The following is a 20,812-nucleotide window of genomic DNA, read 5'->3' on the forward strand; positions in this document are numbered from 1 at the left end:
AATTTAACTAAGATTTTTTACAGAATGACCAAAATGATTGATGGTGGATAATTTCAAAAGCCATTTCTATCGATTTTAAATTCAAGAACCAAAGTAAGTAGTCATACTAATCTTAGAGATCATTTTAAATAAAAATTAAAAAGCTTAATAAAATATGAATGTTACTTTCTTTCATTTGTGTTTGTTACAGTAACTCCAACCCTACGGTTATAACTTAAATTTAGTTTTTAAACTTCTCCAATTTATTTCAAAATTAATTTTTAGTGAAAACTGATTTTTGGGACAAATTTAACACAAGAAACCGGCCAGGATTAAAAATTCTGACCCGCTTTGCTTGTGGACGCGCTGAGAAAGAGGGAAAGCTACGAACTGTGACGCGCTAAAAAGCAAGGGAAAAGGAACATGCTGAGGGGACTGGGGCCCAGCCTGATGGGGTTGTCGGCCAACATGTGCAATCCCACTTGCTTTATTTCAATCGGACGGCGTAGATTAGTGAACTTTATTTAGCCAAAGCGACCCATTCTTTCCTGGCAACTTCCTAGCACCCCCCGTGAAGATGCATCTCATTTTTCTAGTGAGAAGCAATGAAGGGGGTCGTTGAGCTGCAATCTTGACTTTGTTAAGGGGCTACACGAGTCTCACGTTAGGCTGTCGATCTTGTGCTTGTTGATGGCTTCTTCTTCTTCTTCATCTGTTCCTGATTGCAAATACGATGTCTTCTTGAATTTTCGAGGCGAAGACACTCGCCGTACCTTCATCTGCCATCTCTACAAAGCTCTAGTTCAGAACTCAATCAACACCTTCATTGACGCTGAAAAGCTCAGAAAAGGCCACGGCCTTTCGCAGCTACTGACAGCTATAAGCGACTCGAGGCTTTCAGTTGTAGTTTTTTCTCAAAACTACGCTTCTTCCACATGGTGCTTGAAAGAACTCGTCCAAATCCTGCAATGCATGGATCAGAAGAAGCAGATTGTGATTCCCATTTTCTACCAAGTAGACCCATCTCATGTTCGTAAAATCGAGGGAAGTTTTGAGAAAGCATTTTCTAAACATGAACTTGATCCTAACGCCGACATGGAAGAAGTGCAGCGGTGGAGGTCTGCTCTACAAAGAGCCCCCAATTTATGTGGCTGGGATTCACAAAATTACCAGTAACTCATTCCTTCATAATCTTATTCACTTAGTAGTTTAGAAGTTTAGCTAATTTCCTGTTTTGGTCGTCTTAGTTTTGAAGAAAATTCTTATTTCGTTTATAGTCGCTAATTTCCTGTGGTTATCATTAATGTTAATACAACTAGAACCAAGAACCCTCTACAAAATTGAATACTCACCAACTCTCTGCAAAACTTTCCACCACCACACCTGTATAATTTGCTATCAGAAGGGAAGAGGAAACTAATTCAAAAAATTAGGGGGCTTTGATATTGATCTTGCGGTGAAAAATTCACTTGTTTTTATTTACTTTTTCACATGGGATGACGTCGTTTGTACAAAACCTCTTAATTTTCTCGCTCTTTCATGATGAGGAAAGAGCAGGTGTAAGAAACAGAGAGGAGACATAATGTACAAAAGACGTCGTCCAACATTAATAAGTAAAAAAAGAACAAGTTAAATTAATTCTTCAAACCGCAAGATCAAAATATATGGCCGCTATTAAAAGGTCTATAAAACATCTGGAGAGGATATAGATAGGATATAGATGACTAGTTCTCTTATATGTTGATTGAACTTAGAAGAGTGCATTGAGTAAATGAAAGAAGAATAAACTGAGAATTGTTGGGTCGTTGCCTTGTGTTTTCAATGACGGTGTGATGAGTGTTATATAACTAGCAATCGCAGGACTTGACAATATTGTTTTTTCAAATTTCGCAGGGATGATGACAAGCTTATTAAGTCGATTGTAGATGATATTTCTAAGAAAGTGATCAACATCCCATCAAGTGAAAAGAATGGCTTGGTTGGAATGGATTCCCGCTTAAAGAAAATGGATTCACTATTATGTCCTGAGGTCGATAACGTTGGCTTTGTTGGAATATGGGGTATGGGCGGTATAGGCAAAACCACCATCGCTAGAGCTGTGTATGATAAAATCAATCATCACTTCGAAGGTCGTTGCTTTCTTGAAAATGTGAAGCAACTTTTTCCCTCAACTGATGCAGGTGAAGCGCCACTAGATATGCAGGCAGAAATTCTATCTAGTATCACAAATATGAAGGTGCGGAGGTCAGAGATTTTGAGAAATGGTTTTCAGAAGATGATGGAAAGAGTTGGTAAGAAAAAAGTTTTACTTGTTCTGGATAATGTGGAGAGTTCATCCCAAATTGAAGCTTTAATTGGAAAGCAACCTTCATTTGGTGGCGGAAGTCGAATCATTATAACAACTAGAGATAAACAGTCACTAAGTAGACTTGGTGATCAGATATATAAGCCCGAGTTGTTAAATGACGATGATGCTCTTGAGCTGTTTGTGCAGTCTGCTTTCAGCACAAAGCAACCCACAGAAGAATACATTGATCTGTCAGGCCATTTCATAAAATATGCTCAAGGTTTGCCTTTAGCACTCAAAGTCTTGGGAAAATTTCTCGTTAACAAAAGTGTACTTGCGTGGAAAGATGAGTTAAAGAAAATAGCGAGAAACCCGCAGTCGGGAATCCAAAATGTCCTTAGAACAAGCTATGATGGACTAGATCATTTGCAGAAGGAAATATTTCTTGATATTGCATGTTTCTTTAAACAAATGAAGAAAGACTTGGCAACAAGGATTATGGAGGGTTGTGACTTCCATCCCCATACCGGATTAGACGTTCTAGTTGGTAGAGCTCTTGTCACTATCTCATCTGATGGTGTACTCGAGATGCATGATTTAATAGAGGAAATGGGTCACCAAATCGTACGCCAGGAATATATAGAAAGGCCTGGAAGGTGCAGGAGATTGTGGAGCTCTAAAGATGTTCATTATGTGCTAAATAAAGTAAAGGTGAGAAATACGCTCCCCTCCACTCCATTAATGTAATTGCATTGAATCTTTTCTCTCCCAGTAATATTAGTAAATTTTAAAATAATAATAATAATAATACTTCCGGTACTGTTTTCACTTTTAACAAAAATCCACATTTTTACATTTTCCTGGTACTATTCACTGCGCCTTTATTTGTCATTTTTCAGTAAAATAAAGTTTTTTTGGACTTTTTGTTAGTTTTCCTTAATAATAAAAGTAAAGCTTCAACTTTGACCAAAATCCAATTCATGAGAACCATGTGCATTGGGCGTTTTAATCTTAAGTTTGTACTCATTCAAAGTGCAATTTTGATAATCCAGGCTATGGAAGCAGTTGAAAGCATAATTGTGCAATGGCCACACTCAAACAATGTGGTGGAATTAGATATCGCCCTTGCTCAAATGCCAAAACTAAGACTACTCAGAGTCCATACCCACTGTTTACTACCAGAGGGCGAGCCGGCCGATGATCACTGGCAATACGAGAATCTAAAGTTTCTCTCTGAAAAACTAAGTTATCTGTTTTGGAACAAATGTCCCCTAAAGTCTTTATCGTCCAATTTTAACCCAGAGAATCTTGTTGAAATTGACATGCAATGTAGTTGGGTTGAACACCTCTGGAAAGGAACTGAGGTACGTTCATCATTTGCCTATATACTGCTTTTAAATGGTTTAGTTTTTAAATGCCTTATTATGTATGTAACACATATTTTCCTTGATGTATATTGACAGCGTCTTGGAAAGTTGAAAATTATCAATTTAAAAGGCTCTTATCGTCTTAAGGAAACGCCGGACTTCGCTAAGGCAAAGAATCTTGAGAAGCTAATTCTTGGTGGATGCACAAGTTTATATGAGGTTCACCCATCCATTTCTGCCCTTGAAAAACTTGTCCTCTTGGATCTAAGTTGGTGCGGCGAACTCAAGTCCTTTTCAAGGAACATTTGTATGAAATCTCTTGAAACCTTTGATCTCTCTTTTTGCTCAAAACTTGAGAAGTTTCCAGAGATTTCCAAAGTTATGGAGAAGCTTTCAAAGCTTTATTTGCAAGGGACTGCAATGAAAGAACTGCCTCGATCAATTAACAACCTTACAGGGCTTGTTACTTTGAATCTTAAATATTGCAGAGAACTTGAGATTCTTCCAAGCAGCATTGTTCAACTCAAGTCCCTGCAACTTCTTAATCTTTCTGGTTGTCCAAAGCTCAAGGCCTTTCCAGAAAATGTCGGAAATATGGAAAGATTAAGAGAGCTTCGCTTGGATGAGACATCTGTTGAAGGCCTTGCCCCATCAATTTCATCTCTTCAAAACCTTGAGATTTTGAGTCTAAGGCAATGCAAGAAACTTCATAGTCTTCCAAGCAACATTCGTATGAGATCTCTTCGAACCCTTAATTTTTCCAGCTGCTTCAATCTGTATAATTTTTCAGAAATTCCTGAAGTTATGAACCTATTAGAGCTTAATTTAGATGAGACTGCAATTTTAGAACTGCCCTCGTCCATCAAAAATTTTACGGGACTCGTTACCTTGAGCCTGAAGGATTGCAGAAGATTAAAGATTCTTCCAGGCAGCATTCATATGAGATCTCTTCAAGCCCTGAATGTTTCTGGCTGCTCAAATCTGAGGAATTTACCAGAGTTTCTAAAAGTTACGGAGAACCTAACAGAGCTTCATTTAGATTGGACTTTAGTTGCAGAAGTTTTTCTCGGCCAAGAAAATTTTAAGTTTTCAGGGATTGCAATTGAAGAATTGCCATCCATAATTTATAGTCTTACTGGACTTGCTACCTTGACGCTACGGTATAGCAAAGACTTTGAGAGTCTTACAAGCAGCATTTGTCAGCTCAAGTCCCTAAATTATCTCTCTCTTTCCGGTTGTACAAAGTTTAAGGTGTTTCCAGACATATTAGAAAATATGGAAAGATTAGCCAGCCTTGATTTGGATAACACATCTATCAGAGAGCTTCCTGCATCAATTGAACGGCTTCAGGGACTAGTGTCGTTAAATCTGAAAAACTGCAAAAGCCTGGTCTATCTTCCGAACAGTATCTGCAATTTGTTAAGTCTCGAATGGCTCACTCTCAATGGGTGCTCAAAACTTTCGAAGTTGCCTGAAGATTTATGGTATTTGAAGCGCCTTGACATAAAGGGAACTGGTATACATGGTTACTGCCCAGAACAGCAATTCATCAATTTGGGGGGTTTGGCTCAGTTTCGAAGCACTGCACCTAAGATTAATGCCATGGTCCCAAACATTGAGCAAAATGAGGCGGTGGCTGATGTTGAATCCCGCCTCCCCTGGATGTGGCGCCATGTGGAAGAGAGGCAGCAGGATATTGCGGAATCAAGCTATGTGGAAGAGAGGCAGCAGGATATTGCGGAATCAAGCTATGTGGAAGAGAGGCAGCAGGATATTGCAGAATCAAGCTATGTGGAAGAGAGGCAGCAGGATATTGCGGAATCAAACTATGTGGAAGAGATGCGGCGTTATGCGGAAGAAGCGGCAGCGGAAAGGCGCTCTGCGAAAGAAGCGGAAGAGATGCGGCGGCACTATGCGGAAACGGAAGAGATGCGGCGGCTCTATGCGAAAGAAGCGGAAGGGATGCGGGCGTTCTTTGCGGAAGAAGCGGAAGGGATGCGGCGGCGCCATGCGGAAGAAGCGGAAGGGATGCGGGCGCTCTTTGCGGAAGAAGCGGAAGAGATGCGGCGGCGCTTTGAGGAAGAAGCGGAAGAGATGCGGTGGCGCTATGAGGAAGAAGCGGAAGAGATGCGGTGGCGCTATGCGGAAGAAGCGGAAGAGATGCGGCGGTGGCGCTATGCGAAAGAGATGCAGGGGCGCTCTGCGGAAGAAGCGGAAGAGATGCAAGAAGCGGAAAAGATGCGGTGGCGCTATGCGGAAGAAGCGGAAGAGATGCGGCGGTGGCGCTATGCGAAAGAGATGCGGGGGCGCTCTGCGGAAGAAGCGGAAGAGATGCAAGAAGCGGAAGAGATGCCGGAAGAGATGCAAGAAGCGGAAAAGATGTGGCGGCGCTATGCGCGGAAGAAGCGGAAGAGATGCAAGAAGCGGAAGAGATGCCGGAAGAGATGCAAGAAGCGGAAAAGATGTGGCGGCGCTATGCGCGGAAGAAGCGGAAGAGATGCGGCGCATCTATGTAGAGAAGCGGCAGCAGCGACATTTGGAAGAGAAGTGGCAGCGACTTTGACCTTTGGAAGAGATCAAACGTTGACGTTTAGGGCTGGGTTTTACCCTAAAATGCCTGGGTACCTGTTTCTAAGGGGTAATCCTATTTAAACTCATTTGTTTTCATTTCACCCACCGATGTGGGACTGCCAACAAATTTTTCATCACATTTTGACTGATCCTGAGGAGTCAAGCTATTTGGAAGAGATGATGCAGCGACGTTGACGTTTGGAAGAGGAGGCAGCAATGTCTGGAGTTCCTTGAGGTAGAGGGAACTGTAGCATCTCTCTCTTTAAAAACGATAATTTCTCAGCACTTAAGGGTATTTGGATCAGTGTCAGAGCACTGCACCTTTGAGTGATATGGTGGACTTAAGCTACGGGGAAAAGGAGGCGGTGGCTTTTAAGGCAATTTTGAGTGATCTCAAGCAGTCGAGACATGAGGAAGAGAAGGAGGAGAAGGCGGTGGCAGCCTCAAGGAGAGGTGGGGGGATATGGGGTTGTATCTGTGGGTCACGGGGCGATGGGGATTGAGGTATTTAGCGCATCATCACTGATATAGTAGCAAGACTAAGGGACCTGCGAGAGGGAAGAAATGGTGATTTTGTGTGGTAAGAGTTTGCGACTCCTTCGTGTTTTGAGTTGGTTTCTGCTTCTGAGAGCTCTTTTATTTAGTTTTTTGCTTTTTGGGGTATTTCTTGCTTCACCTGCGGTTGGTACGTGGTAAGTATTTACTTATCCGTATGTGTTGTAAAGTTGTTTTTTCTTTCTCTTCGATCAGGTAATGTATTGTTAGTGATTAAGCCTTGAATTGGAAATGGATGGCTGAGATTAAACTAGCTCATAAGCTAGGATTGTGCCGGCTGTCATAGTAGCTGACTTTGTTTTAGATATACTCGTGCAAGACACATGAGTATGAGAAGCATGTGATGCATGTGAAGTTTGTGACGGTTTCTTCTTGTATTCTCTCTCAGCTTGCGTCCTCTTGTTCCGGGTCATGGGGCTGCGATGGGCGGTGATCTGGGCAATTAGAAGGGACTAAGGGGTGTGATACCCAAAAAAAAGTTGTGATAATCAGCTCCTTGATGCTTCTAGTAAATTTTAGGAACGACATTGATTAATTTTCAACTTCAAAGACTAAGGTGACGAACAACGTCACTTTCAAGGATCATTTATGATAAAAATCCAAACTATTTCAAGCATGCATTTTTTTCACATAATTCATTACTACGTAGTATTGAAGCAAAATTGCAAAAAATTGCTTAAAAAAAAACAAATAATAATAGACCAATAGAAGGTGATCCTCCTAACATTCTTTTCACTGAAGAATTTCAAAACAAAAATCAATTTAATTTATTATTCAAATTTGCTACATGTAAATTGTAATCGTTAAAATGGCTCGACAATGAATGCTTATAATTTTTGTGGCTGCCACAATCTAATCAACTCAAAGCTTTTCCCTTCCTTCTGCCATAAACTGTGTCAGCCAACAAATCCAATTGCTATAGGAATCTACCATTAGTAAAAGCTCCCTGAAACTTTTAGAGGAAAAAGGCACCGTGTAAGCAGAAACCTACGCAATTCGGAAAAGCCGAGAACTCAGTAATCCTAGACCCAAAACTATACCTCTAAACTATAAGCTGAGAACCAGAGCAACCATGACGATAAGTATGCATGGCCTTGCAATAACACCAGCTGAGGTCGACCTGCAGGAATCACGAAGCTGAAGTCAGTATCGATACAGGTAACCAAGTTCTTCAGTTTATATTACACCGAAACACATGAATGCTTTAAAACAATATGTAGTATTGATAGATTGAAACCTAGAAGCCACCACTGGACCCAAATCCCTTGTAAATTTCATTTCTTTCTTTTTCCCATCAAGTTTTGTTATATGAACAAGCTTGCAGGAAAACAGGATACCTGCTACGTAGCTGGTCCTATATAGATATACATGTATGTTACCTTGTTACAAGCTCCTTTACTGACTCAGTTTCCAGTCCGAACCCAAACGGGAAAAGTGGATCAGTGTGAATCACCAACATTCATTGGGAGTTGATGGACAGTTTTGAACCATGTTCTTGGAAGCTTTCCACTGAATCCATGATCCCCAAAAAGGACATCAGTAATGCCTTGGCCTTCAGAGCCCGGCAACCATGCTGCCACCAGAGCACCAATCGAGGAAACATATGGTTCTATTACAATAGGTCTGCCAGTTATTACGATAACAATGCACTTGACACTTTCACACACATTGCTGATGACACTTGGGCCAGGTTCCGCCATCGTTAGGTTTGGGCTGTCTCCCACGGTCTCAGCATAAGGATGCTCGCCAACCACAACGATGGCATATGCAAAGTTGTTGGACTTCACAAAATTACCATCAGGATTCTCACTGTAGATAACTTCTGTGCTTGAGTTGACTGCTAATTTTATAGCACCAAAGATCGTAGTCCCTAATCATGAAAAGGAAGTTTTATGAAAAATACAACCAAGATTAGATACATTTATGTACGAACATCCTATACGCACGGGTATATATTTCCATACATTCTAATAACTGTGAAGACGATTTTCTTGTTGCAACTAACCAGCACCTGTGTAATCTTCTTATTAAGTGCATAATGTTCTATTTTTTGAATATTCAATTCTATCATTTTATTGTAGAGCACATAAGTAGTGCACATAGACAGAATATTATGTATTTAATACAGCGATGAAAGCAGACTATACCGGTTGTATAATTGTTGCCACTGAATCCTTGCCATGCAATTGTCCATCCACCACACTGGTAGCCCAGATTATCAGCATGACTGCCGGCGACTAGAATTTTAGACACCTTCTTGGGAAGAGGTATGACTGGATCTGCAATGTTCCTGCTTTTCCCATTCTTCAAAAGCACGACAGATTTTCTGACAGCCTCCCTTGCCAAATCTCTATGATCCTGGTAATGTTAAATTAAAATACAAAAATGATTGATTCATGTCAGAAAATCAATAAATACAAAACTTACTAAGCAGTCTTTTGGCCATTGAATGTAACACCAATTTCAAGGGTATGTCCATTCTAATTTTATCGAACTATATACATCAATCAAATGACCAATAGGAGGGTTGCAAATCCTGATATTTGATTATCTCGGATAAACTGACCTGGCTTCCAAGCTCATGTCGTAGGCGGAAATCAGACAACGGGTTCACAAAAAGACCCATGGTGAACTTGACAAGCAGAATCCTTCCCGCAGCATCGTCAATACGATCCATTGGGACAACGTTATTCTTGACCAGGTTAATGAGATCATTAATGAATTCTTTATAGTTGATAGGGACCATGACCTTCAAAAAAAAGAGAACCATTTTCAGAGTTTTATAATTTCGAACCAGAATAGAAAAGGAGTTTTATATAGTGTAATAGAGACGCTATTATCTTCTTTCATTTCTGTAAGAGGTTTTTATATAAAATAAGCCACGAACCATGTCAGTTCCAGCTAGAACTGAAGCTTGGACAGAGTATGTGTAGTTTGAATGTGGCGACGAGGTAATCCTATCAATACCCTCCCAGTCTGATATAACAAAACCCTGAATGTTCAACCAAAAACACCATGTGCTGTTAGCATGAAACAGTGCAGAACACAGATAAAGGTACAATACTGTCACCAAAATGAAGCACCTATTGTGAGACCGATAACAACCAGAACTCGGGATCAGTAATATTATTGAGTTATCAACTTATCACAAATACCTTAATTTCATATTGAATCTGAAATTTCAACTCATTAACACAGATGAAGCTTAAAGAACCTAAAAAGTGGGAACTGATGCAAAACAGGATAAATCATATAACTGATGTATGCTAGGCACTTTAACTGTATCAAGAGAAATGCGCAAAAACTGCATCTGAGAATTTGCAGGGATATCACCCTGTAAACCTGGAATGATCTCCGTCATTTCTTGAACAATTTTGTGATCTTTACTGTAGCTTTTGTAACACCAGCCCCATCTTGGATCTCTACATACCTATACAGGATGTTCCAGGCAACGCACAGAAGTCATCAGATGGAAAAAATATGAATCCACTCAAAGGACATTGTTAACCATGTAAAAGAAGAAAATGCTGAACGCATAAATCCTTTTGCAATGTATTATTTACCGCAATGCAAGAAGCAAATACATAAGGAATCCCCGTAGCTCGGGCTTCAAGAGCAGTTGCTGAACCAATTCTTCGTACCAGTTCAGGGTCCCCGTGTACTGGAAATATTTAATAGAAAGAAGACACATTCAATGAACTATAAAACGGAAAACATCTAAAAGGATTAATGCATGGTTAGTTATTTTAATACTTGCTGAAGTATAATACAAATTTACTTGTAAGGATTTGACCCTAATGGGACCTTGTTGTAGTTATACAGTTACAGAGTGCTGCTTTTAAATGACGGTGATAGATCTCATCCTTTGTGTAAAAATAGAACAATGCACTATCATGTTTTGAAATGAAGCAAATAGAACCTGTTACCTTGTTACAAGCTCCTTTACCAACTCAGTTTCCAGTCCAAACCCAAATGGGAAAAGTGCATCATACTGTGAATCACCAACATGCATTGGGAGTCGATCGACAGTCCTGAACCATGTTCTTGGAAGCTTTCCACTGATTCCATGATCCCCAAAAAGGACATCAGTAATGCCTTGGCCTTCAGAGCCTGGCAACCATGCTGCCACCAGAGCATCAATCGAGGAAATATATGGTTCAATTACGATAGGTCTGCCAGTTATTAAGATAACAATGCACTTGACACTTTCACACACATTGCTGATGACACTTGGGCCAGGTTCCACCATCGTTAGGTTTGGGCTGTCTCCTGCAGTCTCAGCATAAGGGTGCTCGCCAACCACAACAATGGCATATGCAAAGTTGTTGGACTTTACAAATTACCATCAGGATTCTCACTGTAGATAACTTCCGTGCTTGAGTCGACTGCTGATTTTATAGCACCAAGGATCATAGTCCCTAATCATGAAAAGGAAGTTTTATGAAATATACAGCCAAGATTAGATGCATTTATGTACGGACATCCTATACGCACGTTTCCATACTTTCTAATAACTGTGAAGACGATTTTCTTGTTACACCTAACCAGCACCTGTGTAATCTTCTTATTAAGTGCTTAATGTTCTATTTTGTGAATATTCAATTCTATCATTTTATTGTAGAGCACAAAAGTAGTGCATATAGACAGAATATTATGTATTTAATATAGCGATGAAAGCAGACTACACCGGTTGTATAATTGTTGCCACTGAATCCTTGCCATGTAATTGTCCATCCACCACATTGGTAGCCCAAGATTATCAGCATGACTGCCGGCGACTAGAATTTTAGACACCTTCTAGGGAAGAGGTATGATTGGATCTGTAATGTTCCCGCTTTTCCCATTCTTCAAAAACACGATGGATTTTCTGACAGTCTCCCTTGCCAAATCTCTATGATCCTGGTAATGTTAAATTAAAATACAAAAATGATTGATTCATGTCAGTAAATCAATAAATACAAAACTTACTAAGCAGTCTTTTGGCCATTGAGTGTAACACCAATTTCAAAGGAATGTCCATTCTAATTTTATCGAACTATATACATCAATCAAATGACCAATAGGAGGGTTGCAAATCCTGATATTTGATTATCTCGGATAAACTGACCTGGCTTCCAAGCTCATTGACTAGGCTGAAATCAGCCAACGGGTTCTCAAAAAGACCCATGGTGAACTTGACAAGCAGAATCCTTCCCGTAGCATCATCAGTACGATCCATTGGGACAACGTTATTCTTGACGAGGTTAATGGGATCATTAATGAATTCTTTATAGTTGATAGGGACCATGACCTTCAAAACACAGAGACCCATCTTCAGAGTTTTATAATTTCGAACCAGAAATTATCTTCTTTCATTTCTGTAAGAGGTTTTTATATAAAATAACGAGCTAGAACTGAAGCTTGGACAGAGTATATGTAGTTCGAATGTGGCGGCGAGGTAATCCTGTCAATACCTTCCCAGTCTGATATAACAAACCCCTGAATGTTCAACCAAATACACCTTGTGCTGTTAGCATGTAACAGTGCAGAAAACAGGTAAGGGTACAATACAATCACCAAAATGAACCACCTACTGTGAGACCGATAACAACCAGAACTCGAGATCAGTAATATTATTGAGTTATCAACTTATCACAAATACCTTAATTTCATATTGAATCTGAAAATTCAACTCATTAACACAGATGAAGCTTAAAGACGCTAAAAAGTCGGAACTGATGCTAAACAGGATAAATCATATAACTGATGCAGTACTGATGTATGCTAGGCACTTCAATTGTATCAAGAGAAATGCGCAAGAACTGCATCAGAAGGTTGTTTGAATGTATTATGATGGCTACAAAGACAATAATCTGTAATGCCAACATAGGCAGTCAAAAAACAACAATAACAACTAAGCCTTATCCCACCAAGTGGGGTTGGCTGTATGAAATATGAAGATGACGTTAGAGGGGGAATGCGAGAAAGTATGTAAATGCAGCAAACCCATCCATAGACACTAAAACAGGAAATATGGGAAAGTGAAGAATCATGCTAATCACTGAGCAATGTCCAAGAAAGCCTGACCACATTAATGTGTAATGTGGAAGTAATTTGAATTTGATTAGATAATACCGGAGGTATTAAAACCCAACATATGGGAAATACACAATGCTGAGAAAGGCAACGAAAGCAGATAAAGCTGACAGCATTTGAAGAATAAGAAGAGATTGAGGGCAAGGACAGTTATAAGCAGTCAACTAGTCACGATTAAGAGCATATATTTTGAAAATCTGTAATTTAAGCTACGGGATGTCAAGGAAGAGAAAACCACACAAACAAAAGTACTGATAATTGCAAAATGCAAAGGTTTTGGTGCCAGAAACCTTTCTTTGAATTCATGGTAAGATTTTAACACTAGGCATGCTTGTTTCGTGCTTACATCAAATCTCGGTACATAGATGAGACATGATTCCACTTCATATCTATCACAGAGCTTCCCGCATCAATTGAACGGCTTCAGGGGCTTGTGTCGTTAAATCTGAAACATTGCAAAAGCCTGGTCTATCTTCCGGACGGTATCTGCAATTTGCTAAGTCTCCAATGGCTCACTCTCCATGGGTGCTCAAAACTTTCGAAGTCGCCTAAAAACTTGTGGTATTTGAAGCGCCTTGACATAGAGGAAACTGGTATACATGGTTGCCGCCCAGAACAATTCATCACTTTGGGGGATTTGGCTCAGTTTCGAAGCACAGCACCTATGATTAATGCCATGGTCCCAAACAATGAGCAAAATGAGGCGGTGGTTGATGAGGAATCCCTCCTCCCCTGGATCGATGATTCAGAAATTTTGACTGGTCCTGAGGAGTCAAGCTATGTGGAAGAGATGAGGCAGCGACATTGGGAGTTTCTTGAGGTAGGGAGTACGCTAGAGGGAAGACAACAGTCAAGGATCAACGGGTTCCCACCCAAAACGACAAACTTTCAGCACTTTAGGGTATTTGGATTAGAATATGAGGTTGCATCTGTGGGTAAATGGGGTAATGGGGATTGAAGTATTTGGCGCAGTACTTTTAGTCTAAAGTAGGAGGGGAAATCGCACTATTCATATGAACAGTGTTTTGGACCACATTTCAGTTTATTTACAAGATTGCCATTCAGATGCTTTCAGCTTTTTACAAAGATGCCATCATCAGTTCGAATGACGGGAATGCCCGTCTGGGGTTAACATCACACGGTTGGGGGTAAAAGTTGGGTGGGCATTATTGTCAGTTAGGGTTGCATTCGATGGGATTGATGGCTCGGTGTGTGATTTGGTGGGAAGGCATGCTGCTTGCAGAGAGGAGAGAGAAGGAAGGAGAGAGGGGGATAGAGAGAAGGGTTTGGTGAGGGGAATGCATGCGACTTGCAGAGAAGAAGGAGGGAGAGAGGAAGAGAGAGAGGGAAGGAGGGATGGGGATGGAGAGATAGGGGTTTGGTAAGGGGAAGGCATGGGACTTGCAGAGAGGAGGGAGGGAGAGAAGAGGAGAGAGAGGGAAGGATGGAGTGGGAGGGAGAGAGAGAAGGGTTTGGTGAGGGGAAGGCATGCGACTTGCAGAGGGAGGGAGGAAGGGAGGGAGCGAAGCTTAAGAGCAACTGCAGAAAGTTTAATGGACAAGGTCGCAGCAATGCATACACCTCGCTCTGAACCATTTCCTCTCTCCTGAGGTGAATGCTGAACAAAGTTTTGAAGGAACAAAAAGAAGAAGAGCTACACATAATAGAATCTGATTCGCAAGGAAAAGAAGAAAGCCCGCTTTTCAACGAAAAAGCTAAAATCAATCCCTTCAACCTCCTCATCGGCGGCGGCACCCACGACCACCAGGTTCACTTTTAATTTAATTTTAATTTTTTGCTTTTTCAGTGGATTAAAGAATATGAAACGAATTATAATTTAAAATGGTGAAATTTTGTTGATTTTTGCGTTCAGTGTTCTGAGTGATCATCAAGCTGTGATGGGTTAGTGTTGGATTTGATTCAATTGAGGTAAAAGCTCTGCATGATTGTGATACGGAGAAAATGCTAGAATCTTACCTTCGATCCAAATATCTGATTTTTGTTACAATTGCTATTTTGATTGCAGGAAAATGTGGTGGAGACAATAATTCCCAAATCCTCAAGTTTTATGAATGCATTCCAATTGATAGCCATGTCAAATGATCTCGATTTGTCAGGTATGTTCGAGGAACAGGCAAGTTTACAAGAAATAAATTTACTAAAATAACTAATCCTACTTTTTTAGCTTATAACGAATAATGTTGAACTGTTAACTTAATTTAGGATGAGAAATAGAAGACAACAAGAATTGGACCGAAGCACACCATTACTGAAACCATAAGAAAATAGAAGCGGCTGCAACGGATGCGAGTATTCTGTAGCAAGAACAAACAACTTCAGGGTACACGAAACTTATATTCAATCTTGTTTCTTTATCTGCTTATCAAAGTTCCTTCCTGCCAACTAATGATGTATTATTTTTTCATCAGATGTAAATGCATGCAAAAATTCCAATGAAAACGTAAATCACCATATCCAGGTAAATCCGAATTGTAGATCAGACTTATATTACAATTTGCTTTCTTTGTGAAATTTTATTGTAATTTACACTAAAGTCTCTGGCTTTTGAAATTCTATATGAAATTGTGAATGTAATTCGGAACCAAGTCCGGCCGAGTTCTTTACTAAATAGTGCGAAAATATGCATGATGAAACTAAATTACTTTTGTATCATCTATATTTACCTGTTATCATAACAGGATTTAAAATATAGAAACATACTGCTTATAGGATATTAAGGTTGAAGTCATTTAGTTCCAAAGATGCCATAACTAATGTATAATTGAGTGAAATGCCAGTTTACATAGATATTGTGCTTATTTTGTTTTAGGGGGATTACCAAAAGGAGCTCATCAAGTATTCTACGAGCACGATCGACCTTGATCATTTGGATATTTAAAGGAGCCATTAATCAAGGGAAGATGACGAGTTGTGAACCTGTGTGCCAATTTTGCCAATTTTGTAGACAAGCAGAAACTTTGGCACTCGCCTCTGTCCTATCCTCATCTCGCCGCCGTCTCCCTTCTCTCACCTCCATCGTCTTACTCCTCCTTTCTCTGTCTCTGGAATCCTATCGTCATCTTCCTCACATGCAAGGTTCTGGCCCTTTCAATTGTAACCAAAACGTGTTTCAGGTGCCTAACACAACCTCTCACTACTCACTCACATCAGTTGGTTTTTGTAATTTGAACTTTTCTTTCTAATAAATTTGTATGCTTTATGGATTTTTTATGGCAGTTTTGGACCTTATCTTTTCTGAATTTGTGTGCTTCTCTGGGTTTTTTAATGGCAGTTCTGAGGAAGAGCAAGAAAAAGGAAGAACCAGTATTAGAAGATCTTCCCAAAGAGTACTATGATGATGTGAGTGCTTTTATCCTTTAACTTGGCCAAATGGGTGCTCAAATTTCATGTTTTTCTGTGATTATATGAGTAAATTTATGTATTTTGTTTTTGGGTTTTGCCAAATTCAATGGTGGTATTTATGGGTTTGGTATTGATTTTCACTTAACAATGACTTTGGGGAAATTGATTGAGTCTGCATTCAATGTAACTTTTCATGCAATTACATAATGATGAAATAGAATTCAATTTTTTCATTCCCTTTTTTTTTTTTTTTTAAATGCAGTTACATTTATCTGATGATTTACAGCATATATTTATCTTTTAGATTCTAATTCTTCATGAAATCTAAGCCATGAAGGATTTGATAAACCCACAATTGATAACAATGTGCGGCGGCACCAACGATTTTGGACAAGGAACAAGTAAGTACCATTTTGTTTCATTGTTCCACAGTATTATGTAGAGATTGCTTTAATATCTTGGCTTCTTTGCTGTTTGTGGGGTGTCTAAGATAGGATTTAGGAAATCTGGTTTAGGTTTTGCACACAGAGAGATAGGGGGTATCAGAGAGAAATGTGGGAGGATTTAGGCGAGGGATTTCGGGGATTTGTTTAGGGTTTCTTTTCTGCGATTTGCAGACAGAGAGATGGGACAACGGTGAGAGAGAGATAGGAGGATTTTCTGCGAGGGTAAAGGGAACAGGTAAGGGAGGTTTGGGTATGGGTAGGGGATGGAAAAACATTTCGTTTTCCATTTGCTTCCTCAAACTCGAGGGATTTTTGCGATTGCAGAGAGAGAGAGATGGGGGTGTCCGTTAGGTGCCCTTTAATTGTTATTTTTGTGATTTGTCCACCCTTGATTGTTGTGTGATTCATTCTCACAAACGTTCTATGCACAAGGTTTCATGTTATTCCTTCCTTTTAATTTTGATATTATTGTGCTTAATTTCTGTTTTATTTTATTAGGTGATTAGATTAACAGACCTTAGATATTTTGGTATAATAATTTCACATCATGTGTTGTCCTTTTGCATCACCTTAATTGTTCATCAGATGCTAACTTTTAGTTATGTTTTCATTGGGTCAGTCTCCATCTGGTACATTTGTCCATCCTTCTGGAGTGGAGCACTATCTTTCTGACAGCATAAATGCTCTGAGAAACTGCTATGGAGACAAACAGTTGTTTACTCCGTTCCAGGTATGTTTTTCTTTAGTATTTTAGAGGGATACTTAACTATTCCCCATTGTAATCCTTACCTTTGTATCTATCTCTCTCAAAAGACGATGAGAGTAGCAACTGTTGCAAAGAAAATTCTCAGATGTATCTAAGCATATACATACATTGGACAAAAACTGAATCTTAAATTGGGGCAGTGAGTTCTGCAACATCCTGGTGCTGCATATATTCTCACACTTTTAAAAGTTGTATTTCTCAAATATATTGGGAATTTTAATTAGTTTTATGTCATTTTCGTAGGGCAATTTAGTAGAGATTTAGACATAAAAGAAGATGCGTGAATCAATACAATTAACCTAATAGTGATTTGGTTCAGCGTAAAGACCATTGCTAGGGCACTTAAGCCATTTTCTTAATTTATGCGCATATATATTATACGTAACCAGCACATGTTTCCAAGGGATGCTAGTTAGTGTTCATGCTCTGCCGATATTTTATTCTGTTCATTTTGATTTTGTTTTTCAGTTGTGGTTATAGGATTGTTTTGTCTTTTTTTTTTTTTTCTTTTTTTTTTCCCTCTGTACAGCTTTTCTAAAATTGAACTGTTGTTCTCAATTTGGTTATTTGAACCAAGACCAGTTAGGCTATGCCTTTGGAAGGTCTCACTGCTTTTAAAGTTGAATGGTGCTAACTGAATATAATGCGTTCATTCTTCAGTGCGTGTGAGTGTGTGTATGCAGTCTATGTGAGTGCATGCAATGTGGTTAGGTTCATTCCCGCATGGGTTTTCATCTTTTTTTTTTTTCATTAAATGGTTAGGTTCATTCCCGTATACGAGAGGTGTGTTTTTGCCATCAAATTGGTAGAGATTGATCTTAATCAAATATCATGCCATATTGTTATTTTGTTTGCATCTATGGAACTATATATTTACTTCGTTGTTGTTGACGGCTTCGCATGTTCTTTCCAGATAATGCTGCCTTTTTGGATTTCGTATGAGTGTCCCGGGTCGGTTCTGGACCATCAAAAGAGGGATGATCACTGTCATTCGGACTGTGGGCGTCCACTTCAAAATCCTGGTAAACACATCCTTTTCTTGATTTCAGGCCATGCAAAATTCATGGTGAAAAAACTGAGCTCATGTCGTTGGTTTGTGCCTTTATCCTATTTCTTATTTATTTATTTTATCTTCTATATGTTGCTGCTGGTTCCGATATTTCATTGTCCTATTTGTGTATGATATAAGTGCTGCCACTTTTCAGATTCTTATCAATGCTTACATCTTCACTCTTTTCCTTCTGTTTCTTTTGCTTAACATGGTTTCGGCTTTTTGAGATTGTGTGTTTGATAAACATTTGATCGTATGGTGTTAGAATTTAAATTTCATGGTGTAATTTTTATGGCATGATCCATTGGTGTCGTGTGTATTTTTATCAACAATAATAAGCTTTTTCTCAGTATTGCAAACAAGTTTTCTTATAATTGAGAGACGAGTGCATGGTGCATGTGTCTTAATTTATTCAGGTTAAATATGTCTTATTTATGTACTTAAGACGAATGCATTCAAGTCCCGCAGCAACGTGCGGCCATATTTTCTCGTTATCACTAATATAGTAGTAAGACTTAGGACATGGGAGGGGAAAGAAGTGGTGATTCTTTGTGGTAGAATTTGTGACTCTTTCGTGTTTTGAGAGCTCTTCTTTTTCGTGTATTTCTTTCTTCGCTTGCGGTTGGTATGTGATTAGTATTTACTTATTCATATGTGTTGTAAACTTGTTTTTTCTTTCTTTTCAATCAGGTATGTATTGTTAGTGATTAAGCCTTGAAGCTGATTTCTTAGAGTTCAAGTTACTTAGTCTTGTTCTTATTTGTTTGAATAGGAAACGGATGGCCGAGATTAGACTAGCTCATAGGCTAGGATTGTGCCAGCTGTCATAGTAGCTGACCTTTTGTCTTAGATATACTTATGCAAGACACATAGGTATAAGACACTTGTGATGCATGTGGAGTTTGTAATGGTTCTTTCTTTTATTTTGTCTCTCATTTTCATTCAGTGGGCGAAATTGAATCAAAGAGGAAGCTGGAGCTACGTTTACCATTTTGCTTCTCATCTCTTTTCTTTTCAATCCTTCTTTTGAGTTTCATCAAATTCTGCTAACTAAAATTACAAATTAAAATATAACATCCACAAGTATAGCGAAGTTGGCCCTTCAAACTGCTAATTCCAGATTACCCAATCTCATTCATCGATCTTCCCTGACAAAGCATGTGTACCAGACTTCAAGATCAAAAATTTCCAAGAAACTTAAAGATCAAACTCTTTAGCGGAATAAATGGTTGTTGGAACCAGTCACTAAACCCTAGCATGTCACCTCGTATCACAAGTCTCCATGTAATCATGGATGCACAAAGTCAACTGCCAGTTTTGCTTTCCAGCTTTCCAGCTTTCTCTCCTCCTTGATTCAAGGCATTTAACTTGCTGATAACTTCTTAGTCTTGGGTTTGATTTAAATCACTTTAAATTAAGGAAAAGCTTGTATCCTAGGTTTACCTGGTCTCTGAGGTTTCATGTAAAGATGGTTGCTTGTAACCATTCACTTTTCTTGACTACATATACTGCCATGTACATTCAAAACTATTTATGAAACCGAAATACTTTGAAACTAAAATCCACATGGTATCAGAGCAGTGTCATCCTTGACCTCTGTCTTTGCCCGTTTAGTTTCCTCTGCTATTCTTGTGAGCTTCTGTAATGGCTGAGGAAAGCTCAATTAATCTTGAGGGAGAAGGCTCGCAGGTAGCTCCTTACCTCGCAGGTAGCTCCTTCGAGTTTCTTAGACTCTGAAGTCAATATCAACCAGCGCCTATGCTCGGTGTTGCTGAATGAGCTCAACTACCTTCCTTAGTCTAGGGCAGTTTCACGTGCTCCAAGCGGAAGGGGAAGGTTATGGTTCATCAATGAAAGTTACTGTTATGTCCTTGCTGCTTAACACCATGGAGAAACATGTTGTTAAGATATTTAGTTATTCTGAATCTTCACAAGATTTGTGGAAATCTGTGAAGGATATGTATGGAAACCAGAACAACCATGCTTGGTTATTCCAGTTTAAAAGAGACATCGTTTGTCTTTAGCAAGAAAAGAAGTCATTTGTTCAACATCTTGGCAGTTTAAAAACTGTGGAATGAGCTAGATGTATACCTTCCTCATACCACGAACTCTACTGTTCTTCTCAAAAGAGCTGAGAAGGATAAGATCTATCAACTGGTTGCAAGTCTCAACTCAGAATATAAGGATCTGAAGGGTCACATACTAATGAGTGCGGAGCTACCACCATTCAAGACTGTTTGTGCTACGATACAACGTGAAGAAGCAAGAAGAAGGGTGATGAATATAGAGTCTAATCTCAAGCTATCAGAGACTCGAGGATATGTTGCAAACCATAGGAGCCATGATTCCAAG

The 20,812-nt window shown here is 39.3% G+C and overlaps 1 protein-coding gene, 1 long non-coding RNA gene and 1 pseudogene across 10 annotated transcripts; 2 read left to right on the forward strand and 1 right to left on the reverse strand.

Moving 5' to 3' along the window:
* Nucleotides 1-502: 502 nt before the first annotated feature.
* On the forward strand, nt 503-7,121 carry LOC137748295 (disease resistance protein RML1A). Of its 4 annotated transcripts, XR_015954605.1 has the most exons (7): nt 503-1,151; nt 1,873-2,977; nt 3,319-3,630; nt 3,730-5,357; nt 5,522-5,732; nt 6,228-6,569; nt 6,636-7,121. XR_015954605.1 is itself a non-coding variant. In XM_068488426.2 (4 exons), the coding sequence occupies exons 1-4, from the start codon at nt 670-672 to the stop codon at nt 6,283-6,285; spliced, it is 4,455 nt and encodes a 1,484-aa protein (XP_068344527.1). In that variant the 5' UTR covers nt 505-669; the 3' UTR covers nt 6,286-7,121. The 4 variants fall into 4 exon arrangements, 1 of the variants encoding a protein (XP_068344527.1); XR_015954604.1 differs by having other exon boundaries at nt 504-1,151; nt 3,730-5,732; XR_015954603.1 differs by having other exon boundaries at nt 505-1,151; nt 3,730-6,569.
* Nucleotides 7,122-7,502: 381 nt separating this feature from the next.
* Nucleotides 7,503-12,049, reverse strand: LOC137746453 (uncharacterized; annotated as a pseudogene). Its single transcript, XR_015954621.1, has 11 exons — nt 11,867-12,049; nt 10,976-11,658; nt 10,686-10,881; nt 10,323-10,420; nt 10,040-10,189; nt 9,647-9,751; nt 9,326-9,508; nt 8,907-9,117; nt 8,139-8,629; nt 7,800-7,879; nt 7,503-7,711 (listed from the first exon to the last, which is right to left on the reverse strand). The product of XR_015954621.1 is annotated as an uncharacterized LOC137746453 (transcript).
* Nucleotides 12,050-13,918: 1,869 nt separating this feature from the next.
* Nucleotides 13,919-18,535, forward strand: LOC148698379 (uncharacterized). Of its 5 annotated transcripts, XR_015954654.1 has the most exons (8): nt 13,919-14,602; nt 14,861-14,951; nt 15,058-15,313; nt 15,665-15,968; nt 16,127-16,194; nt 16,502-16,598; nt 17,263-17,373; nt 18,323-18,535. It is a non-coding gene; the product is annotated as an uncharacterized LOC148698379 (long non-coding RNA). The 5 variants fall into 5 exon arrangements; XR_015954655.1 differs by lacking the exon at nt 16,502-16,598; XR_015954656.1 differs by lacking the exons at nt 16,502-16,598; nt 17,263-17,373.
* Nucleotides 18,536-20,812: the final 2,277 nt, after the last annotated feature.

The sequence above is a fragment of the Pyrus communis genome, chromosome 2 (assembly GCF_041283825.1).
Source record: "Pyrus communis isolate YQ-2024b chromosome 2, ASM4128382v1, whole genome shotgun sequence".
NCBI classification, from domain to species: Eukaryota; Viridiplantae; Streptophyta; class Magnoliopsida; order Rosales; family Rosaceae; genus Pyrus; species Pyrus communis.

What these genes read in the sequence shown, in the direction of transcription:
- LOC137748295 (XM_068488426.2), top strand. Translation starts at nt 670, where the DNA reads ATGGCTTCTTCTTCTTCTTCATCTGTTCCTGATTGCAAATACGATGTC. An exon ending in TGGGATTCACAAAATTACCA is followed by an intron (nt 1,152 to 1,872) that starts GTAACTCATTCC and finishes CAAATTTCGCAG; the next exon opens with GGATGATGACAAGCTTATTA. An exon ending in ATGTGCTAAATAAAGTAAAG is followed by an intron (nt 2,978 to 3,318) that starts GTGAGAAATACG and finishes TTGATAATCCAG; the next exon opens with GCTATGGAAGCAGTTGAAAG.